At 38.1% G+C, this 9,750-nt stretch overlaps 1 protein-coding gene across 5 annotated transcripts in view; it reads right to left on the bottom strand.

The window, feature by feature from the left end:
• Positions 1-3,722: 3,722 nt before the first annotated feature.
• The window catches only part of KIF20B (kinesin family member 20B), an 86,404-nt gene continuing 80,376 nt past the window's right edge, over positions 3,723-9,750 (bottom strand). For all 5 annotated transcript variants that reach the window (XM_006147624.3, XM_006147625.3, XM_027771494.1 and 2 more), the window contains 2 exons: positions 5,679-5,821; positions 3,723-3,977 (listed from right to left, as the gene is read on the bottom strand). In XM_006147624.3, the coding sequence (XP_006147686.1) occupies positions 3,900-3,977; positions 5,679-5,821 (221 nt within the window). In that variant the 3' untranslated portion in view covers positions 3,723-3,899. The remainder of the gene's footprint in view (positions 3,978-5,678; positions 5,822-9,750) is intronic.

The raw sequence follows: 9,750 nt of genomic DNA, 5'->3' as shown, positions 1-9,750 counted from the left end.
GTAGTAGTTATCCTTTTTTTTTTTTTTTTTGGAAAGGATTTTGCTATAGGGTGCGTGCACTCGCTGAAGAGAGAGGCAGAGACAGAAAGTAAAAAATCATCCATCAGGTGATTTTCTCTTCTCCTGGGATTCTGGGCATGCATGCACACATGCCCATCATGAGGTTCAAGCCTCTGGGTCTGTGACGGGAACTGCAGTAAGCCATGTGGGAGTCAAGAGCCTTAACCAGCATGCCACCTGGTGGTCCCTATCATCAACTTTTGATAAGCATTTCCTTAATGACTTGCAATCACATATAGGTATAAGAAAAAAAGGAAAATTTAAACTTGTAGAACACATAGACTAGAAAGTGATTATTCTATTTCTTTTACAAAAGACTTCACGACAAGATTCACCTAAGTAAATCTCCCATAAAATATTTATAATTTAACTCAACTTACATTATACACTATTTTGTGTACCAACTGTGGAATTTCAGTGTCCCCAAAATCTGCTTCTATTAATAACTTCATTAAGTGGCATTCTTAACACTTGTATTCCAAATGAACTTAATAAAGTGTTTTACTCATTACTCTGTATTTCTAATTCACCATTCCTCAGAGTTCTTTATCAACAGATGTCTCCCAAAATATTTTCCAGAACCCCTAAAGAATGAGTTTAAAATAAAAAATGTAAATACATGCTAAAAGCTAGTGTGCACTTAGTATTAACCATATTTGTCATTTTAATTATTCTACCCTCCACGGAATGATATCCTGTTGTGAGTAGGCGTGTGTGTTGTATGTTTTAATCATTTTTTCCGTTTTTTTGAAGTCAATTTCTCACAGTAAAATTCACTCACTTCCAATGAACTGATTGTATACAGTTAGTAACGAAGTTTACAACACATTCCCTTTCCTAGTTTCCTCATGTGCTTTGATCCCACTTCCTGACCCCAGCCTCTGGCAATCCCTGATCTTACTCCCAATATAGCTCTGCCTCCCCTGATGGCTTTAAATTGCACTTTCCTGATAACCAATTACCTTGAGTATTTCTTCATATGTATTCTGACCATTGTCCATAACTTCTTTAGTGAAGCATCTACTCAAGCTTTTCACCAAATTTTTATTTCTTACATTCTTATTATTAGTCTGATACACAAGGGACATTTCAAAATGGAAAAGGAAACTAAAAGTATGCGTTTGTTCTGGTGTTTCAAAAAAAAAAAAAAGAAGACCAGCAGACAGTGTAAGGTTACATCACTGGACTCCCACATAGTTGACTGCAGTTTGAGTTCCCGACCTGGTGGCTTAAAACTCACACTGGGCACGTGTGTGCCCAAAATCCTAAGAGGAGTATGGAGGAGAAAGGATTGCAGCGTGGCCACCCCCTGGGGAATGAAATCATCTTGGGGGTGACTTTTCGCTATCTTTCTTTCTCCCAGCAAGTGCATGTGCCCTATGGCAAAAGTCGCTCAAAAAAAAAAAAAGAAAAGAAAAGAAAGAAAGAAAAAATTGAAATCTATGGATTTTCACCATATTACACATTCTCCATGTATTTGAAAATCCTTATATTCTTACTGCTATAAATCCTTTGATTAACGTACTGCAAACATTTCTTTGTAGTTAGCAGTTTGTACATAATGTAATTTTTTTTTCAGGCTGTTTTTGAGATTTTCTCTTGGCTGTTAGTTTACAACAATCTGACAACTATCTTTCTACATGTATTTTTGTTGTATTCATTATCCTAATTGGAATTTACAGACCAGTATTTTTTTTTTTTTCACAAATAGGACTTTTTGTCACTATTAAAAATCTGAACTTGAAACAGGTTCCTGGACTCGCGACTCATATCCATCAGCTCGTTCAACTTTGGTGTCCATCTCATCCCCAGTAGTTTTTCCAGAGCTACTACCTTCACCATGAAGCTCCATGAGTTTTCTCAATTCAAACTTGGGCTTCTTCAGCACTTTAACTTTTCTGATGAAGACATCATGGAGAGAGTAGATGGACTGGCAGGCCTTTTCTATGTCTTTTCCAATGCTGTCTGGAATCAGTTTATTGACCATTTCTTTCAAGTCATTTGTCTGCACCTCCTGGGTCATGATTTTCCATTATTTTCTTCCGGATTTGGCGGACCTGCTGATGCTGGGCATAAGAGACATTCCATATCTGATTGTTGCATTTTGTAGTAAACCCGACACAGAAGAGACGAAGCAAATAACCATCGGTAGTCTTGATATCCATATGAGCTTCAATCATGGTCTGCCATTTTTTTTTTGAGAGGTTTTTGCTATAGGTCACGTGCACTCGCCAGACAGACAGAGACAGAGAGATAGAAAGCGAGAAATCACCCCCCAGGGAGGATGGCCACGCCGCAGTCTCTTCTCCATTCTCCTCTCAGGATCTTGGGCATGCACGCACACGTGCCCAGCGTGAATTTAAGCCACCGGGCCCAGGACTCGAACTGCAGTCAACTACGTGGGAGTCCAGTGACATAGCCTTTATGCTAACTGCTGACCCCTTGGTCTGTCATTTTTTGACCATGGAACACATTTTGTCACGGATGAGATCCATGCCATGGAAGTTAGTCAGGCAGTTTTTGCCTTGAACGGCCTCAGTAATTAGTTTAAATTTCCTAAATGTGACTTTGTTGTTCTGCAGATCTACAAGGCTCACTTCAAACATGCAGCCCTTAAGGCCATCAGACACAATTTTGGTCCCTTGAGTCCTGGTAACTAGTATCTTCCCAATATTTCTTTTGTTGAACATAGCAGGTACTTTCACGTCACACCAATCTTTTTTAGAAAATGGATTAACCACTTTCTTCTTGGCTCCCTTTTATCCGCCTTTCATAGGGTGCTTATTCTTGTCAACCAGTATTTTTTCAAGAGTTGGAAAATTGGGGGCTGTTATTTCTTCAAATATATTTTTTCCTGCCTTATTGTCATTCTTCTGTCTTTCTGATTCCTCAACTACATGTATTGTTCATCTTTTTGATATTGTTCCATAGGACATCGAAGCGCTTCCCCCCATCTCCCCACCAATCTCTCTTTCTTCAGGTTATATAAGTCAAACTACTCCATCTTCAAATTCTCTATCACTTTCTTCTGACATATCCAATTTGCTATTAAATGAATTCTCCATTTCAATTATTTTATCTTTCTGATGCAACAATTCTATTTGTTTTTCTCTTTATACTTTCCATTTCTTTGCTGAGATTCCTTATCACTTCACTCATTAAGATGACAACTGCTATAAATCTTTGAACATGTGACTAGCAGCTTTAACAATTTCGTAAAATTTGATATTTGCACCAAGTCGAGATTTGTTTTTCTTTACCATGGAATTCATTTTCCTGTTTCTTTCCATATCTAGGAACTTTTTATGGCATACCACACATTATAAAAGGTTTGTTATAGAGATTTTAATTAAAGATGTGAGATTTTTTCTCAATAATGTGGATACATGTTTTGGCAATCAGAAGATGTACAAATGCTTCCTTCTTAGATCCTAGCTATGATCCAAACTGATATGTAAAATCAGTTTTATGTCCTAAAACACATAGTGAAAATCAATTTGTAAGACACTACTAAATGTAAGTAAACAAAATACCTGATTTATGACCTCACGAAAGAAAGATAAATAACACCATCTTCCCGAGGATCTTCACTAATCCAGTGCCTGAGATAACAACATACAATTTGAAAAGAGACTACAGTAAAGAGTTCTCAAGTAAATTGATTATTGACCTACTTTCCTTTTATTGAATTAAAATTATACAATGTATAAAACAGCCATCTATATATAAAGCAATTTAAAGCATCATACATAATATATATAATTATATTTACAAAGTCAAGATGTAAGTTACAATGATTCCGAATATAAAATTTATATCGAAATAGTCTCTATCGTGGTTTATTTAGCTGTTTTTGTTCGAAGTCGTCGTTTGAGAATCTGATGATCACTTTCCTTTACTTTCCGGTCCATTAAAATCTGAAATTAATAATTAAACAATTCTAAGTAAAAATAAAAATGAAAGCTTGTTTATAATAAAGAATGAGCTATATTCATATGCTTAATAATTGAAATAGCTGATAAATTAGAGCTTTTTTGTCCTTATAGACTGCAGGTATACCATCTTTCTATCAAAAAAGAATGCCTAAGGAAGTAACAGATTGGTGAAGTAACACTACCTACTTCTAGAATTAAAATAACCTATAGTCTGTATTGAATTCAGGTAATATGTAGTTTGAAATAATTATTAAAATATTTGGAGATAAATGCCTCAAATAATTTTTTAAAAATTATCTTTCAGGGCAACAAGTAAAAAACAGAAAGTATATTATACTGAAACCAAGGTTAAAAATGCTTTTGAGCCAAGGAAGAAAATGATGTACTAACGAGACAGATGACAAGCAGTGACTGACAGAACTTACAACAGCACATCCTAAAAGACCTTAATTCTTTGTCATTTGCCCTCAAGTGCCAATCTTGTATCTGTTAGCTACTGTTGCCAAAAAAAGGTTTTTTCCTGACAGTTCTTGGCCATTTCCTGTTGAAGTCTTTAATAACTTTTTTTAACTTCACTTTCATCCACTAACCAAATGCAAGCATGATAGAAAATTAGAACTTTCTCTATAACAGTACGGACTGTTCTGAGTGAGAAGAATGAGTCATAGATTCTGGATGACAATTACAGACTTTACTTAATAGAACCTTGGAAGACTTAGAGAAAAGGTGGGAGGAAACAGCTGAAAGTCAATTCTGTATTTTTACCAAGCATACTTGAGCCCTGATGTGGGCAACTTTTGTGATCAAGATAACAAGAAAAATGCATGCCAGAGGCAAAGAAATAACTAAATAAGGAATTTTATTGATGGAAATTTTTCTGATGAATTTTCAAATGCAAATGCATGGCAGGACACTTGTATGTACTAATGCAGTCTGTATGTATGTGTGTGTGTATTCATTTATTTATTTTAGGATTTTGCCATAGGGTACATACACTCACCAGAGGCAGAGAGACTTAAGAGAGGGAAAGTACGAAATTACCCCCCTAGGGGGATGGCCACACTACAATCTCTTCTCTTCCATTCTCCTCTCAGGATTTGGGCACGCACACGCACACCCTGTGTGATCCTCAGGCTACTATGTCTGGGACTCAAACGGTGGTAGGCCATATGGGAGTTCAGCACCTTAATCGCCATACCACCTACTGGCACCACAGAAGTTTTCATTTCTATAAATTTAACTCATTTGAGACCAAAAGTATAACATTTAAAGTATGTATTTTAGGAGCTCTGACCTTAAAGGATAGAAATTCAAACCACAGTAAAATTCAAATTACTATGACTATTTCAGAATTTAAAAAATGAGAAGTTTTACATTAATAAAAACTAAAATACTGGGCCAGACTGTGGCATAGTGGGTAAGGTGGCTGGGTCTAATATGACTGACTATGCAGTTCAAATTCCACAAACACTGGCTTCAGGAACATGCCAGGTGTGTTTGCGTGTTTGTGCAAAATTCCAAAACGAGGGAGATATGGAAGAGAAAGGACTGTGGCATGACCATTCCTCATGGGGGGATGCTTTCTCACTTCCCCTCTCTCTCTCTTTCTCTCTCTCCAGCAAGTGGATGTGCCCCTCTGGCTAAATTTACAAACGAAACAAAGAAACTGAAACGCTAGCTTACCACTTGGCCTGACAGATCAATAGGAGATGAAATTTCATTTGTGTATAATTTCCGTTTGGCTCGTTTTGGAAAACATACATTTTCTTTACTTGCTTCTACATTTGAGGGCTTTGAAGAACTCATTGTTTCAATTATTTTCTTTGCTATAAAATGAAAGAGGTAATTAATTCAAATAATAACTACAAAGGTTGGGATCTTTAACAAAGAAATAACATAACAATTTAAAAATAATAATATAGGTTCCAAAAATAGATGATTCATAAATAAAAAAATTAGAATCCTCAGAAACACATGAAATAATGATCAACAGTTCATATCATCTGACTAAGATTCAACATAGTGAAAATGTTTCGTAAATACTGTACAAACCCAGACATCTGCAAATCACAAAGAGGTTTATGCTGTGGTAAGCAGAAGAGCAGAAGACATACAGAGTGGAGCATACGGCATTAAAAATAACGTGACAGATCAAGATCAGTGCCCACACACAAAAACGCCTACATATATCCTAGCAAAATTACTTTATGAATCCTTGACTTACAGTTCTCACGCATGTACACACACAGAGAGAGTAAAGGACTGAAACCAAACTTAATAGTTGATTTCTTCTGGGAAGCAGCATAAACTTTTGAAATTTTACTTTATAAATTAGTTTTTTGTTTTTCAATGAACAGATAATGGATTTTAATAGAAAATACATTTCTATCTGGAAAACTTCTTGGATAGACAATTCATATACATCTGATATCAACTATAAATTTTTTAATTTTTTATTTACATTTAATCATTGTACATCTCTATAGAGTACAATATAGTTTTCCTAAGCATCCATTCATACCTGTAAAGATAGTACCATATATATCATTTTCAATAGATAACTTTAAATTTTTAATATCTTTACATTCTTGTTAAATGTCTTAGAAGACATTTAACATGGCTGACCACAGTTCAAATCCCAGCCCTGGCAGCTTGCAAAACATCTCCAAAATCTTGACAGGATTGGGGCCAGTAGGTGACATGGTGGTTAAGGCACTGGACTGCACATGGTTGACAGCAGTTCAAGTCCTAGACCTGGCAGCTTGCTTTTCCACTTTCCTTCTCTCTCTGGTGAGTGCTGTGTGCCCTAGAGCAAATTTAAAAATAATAATAAATACAAGTAAATAAATACTTCTTTTTCAAATTGTACTTTTTTTTTTTTAAGGTTTGCTATAGGGCACATGTGCTCACCAGAGACAGAGACAGAGAAAGTGAGAAAGCAAGCTACCAGGTATGTTTATATATATATATAAAAAACCCTGACAAGATGGAAAAATGGAGAAAGGATTGTGGTGTTACCATGTTCCATTAGGGGTTGCTTTCCTCTTTCACTCCCTCCCTCTCATCCCATTTCCCTCCCTCCCTCTCATCCCCTTCTCTCTCAAAAACCCTTTGGTAATTAATTAGCTTAAGAGATACCTGCCAAGTATCAGAGGGTCCAATTAAGATAATTAAGACAACAAGCCAAAATGAAATTAAAACCCAAGCCTTCTAAACACTTAACTATGACAATATAAACAAAAGGCTACCCTGAGAAAGTACCAACTCCTAGCCACCCGCTCATGTATCTCCCCATGGAATGGTGTACAGGCTAGGCTCAGCTGGATCAGCACAGAAGCAGAGATCATCTTACAGCTCACACAGTCCAAAACAAAAGGATCCTGTAATTGTATGGTCCTCAGAGCTAGAGCCTAGGCTGTGGGACAGAGGACTACCAGGGAGAAGTCACAGATCTTCAGGGTTCTCTTCCCTTCCCTTTCATAAGAAGGTCTCTGGCAAAGGCACCTGAGGAAGGCATCTGATGTTGGTCCCAAAAAAAGGTCTCCAGATGGGGACACCCCAGTTAGGAATGCAGATGTGTAGAAGAGCATGAAAGGCTGGGAGCCTGAGTCCTCTACTGTAACTCTTACAAACAACAATGCATTGGTTGTGCATCAAATCAAGGGAGGGAGCCTTCTCCACATGAGGCCTATCAGGAAAGTCTTTATAACAACCTATGGTCAGGACCAAAACAAACCAAAACATGTGATTCTTGCAGGAAGCCAAACGCTTCACTACTATGTGATGACAGCCACCATACTAAGGACTAAGGGTGCCAACTAGACACGTTTTGTCCTTCTGGAGCTTATATCTTTTGTGGAGAAAAGATAATGAGAAAACAAAGAAATATAGTTTAAAAAAGTGCTAAGAGGAAAAAAACAGGATTAAGTAATAGAGGTTAAGTGAAGCTGGTGATGAAGGTTAGAGGTAGAGTGATGAAGGGAGACCTCTCCCAGATAAAGGAGCATCGGCTATGAGTGCTTAAGGATAAGAGAGCAGGTGTGAGAAAAGCCAGGTGTGTTGCAGGTAAAAGAAAAGTACAAGAAAATATGCAAACTAAACAAAACAAGCAAAAATGACCTCACGGTAAGAAAAAAGCCAGTATCTGACATTCTGGGAGCCACCAGAAGCTAACAGAACTGAAGCTGGCAAGTTATCAAGCCACAGAATAACAAGGCAGGCTGGAGAAGCAGAGATCAGGTCATGCAGGGCAACAGGAAATCATTAAACGATGTAAAACAGAGAAGTAACACACTCCGATTTTGAAAATATCACTCTGGCTATCCGTATGACTAGGCAGGACACAGGCAAGAGGGAAAGGTGGAAGACCAGAGATACCACAGGGGTTTTCGGGGCAGCACAAAATTAGGTTAACAATCTCTCTCTCTTTTTTTTTTCCCCTTTTTTGCCTATATTTCCAATTGACTCAAAACAACAAGTTTATGTAATTACAATCCAAAGTAGGGATATCTTATATTCCTAAAGTAGAGAAGAAAAGAAAAAAGAAAAAAAAATCCATGCCCAATATATGGGAGGGAAGCTGTTAAGGATCTAGTCAAGTAAGTAAGCCTTCATGGCCTGATGGGTAACTCCCTCTCCCTGAAAACTGATTTCCTTTTACTCTATGTGATAGCCCATATAACGTAATAAAACACATAAGAATTTAAGAAGTCCCCCCTCTCCAAATTTAGACATTCAACAGTTTTGTGTGTTTCCCTGCAGATATCTTGTAAGCTTATACAAAGCATACATTTTCAAAATGTATGTATTTTTTAAAGGACCAGCAGTTAGCGTAATGGCTATGTCACTGGACTTCCATGTAGTCAACCGCAGTTTGTGTCCTGGACCCAGTGGCTTAAAACTCATGCCGGGCGCGTGTGCGTGCGTGCCCAAGATCCTGAGAGGAGAACAGAGAAGAAGGGATTGCAGCGTGGCCATCCCCCCTGGGGGGTGATTTCTCGCTTTCTGTCTTTCTGTCTCTCTCTGTCGGTCTAGCCAGCGCACATGCCCTATAGCAAAAACCTCTCCCCCAAAAATAATAATAATAAAAAAAGGTTTTTTTTTTGGAAAAATATATGAATGGCTCTAATAGGTCTGAAGTTCCCAGCTGTGTGCTAAGGCACGCGACAGCATGTACAGCCAGCTTACCAGGGCACCTCAGGACACTTCCAACCTTCAAGGAGAACAGTGGTACCCGAAAACTCGAAGCAGTTCACTTCAAAAGCATGTCACATAGCATTGCTTTTGGTGATAACACATAGTTGCAACCGATTTTCAGGAACTGGGAAGTAGCAATTCTGACTTAAATTCTAATGAATGTGACTATTAGGTGATTCTCTGAGTGTAGTAGGGCAGAGTGAAAATAGTGACTGAGACATTAAGGGCACTGTGAAACAAGTCAAGCTTGGGAAGCTCTAAGGTAAGTTTTCACAGAAGTATTTTTACACTTCATAACTGATGCAACTGTACTGCCCCACGTCTAGTCACTCTCCCTGCGTCTAGTCCCTCTCCCTGGGTAGGCCCTCTCCCCACGTCTAGTCCCTCTCCCCGGGTAGGCCCTCTCCCTGGCTAGGCCCTCTCCCCTCCCCATTCTCCCCACCTCTGGTCTCCAATTCATCCTATTGCTTCCACGCAGGTAATCTCGCAAAAACCACCCCCTTACCCCCAAGTGGTCCCTCACATTCTACATGCCAGATTCGCATTGCTACCAGAGATT

The sequence above is a fragment of the Tupaia chinensis genome, unplaced genomic scaffold, assembly GCF_000334495.1.
Source record: "Tupaia chinensis unplaced genomic scaffold, TupChi_1.0 Scaffold000217_1, whole genome shotgun sequence".
Lineage (NCBI taxonomy): Eukaryota > Metazoa > Chordata > Mammalia > Scandentia > Tupaiidae > Tupaia > Tupaia belangeri.
The sequence above is the reverse complement of the archived record's forward strand: the minus strand, read 5'-3'. Positions and strand labels throughout refer to the sequence as shown.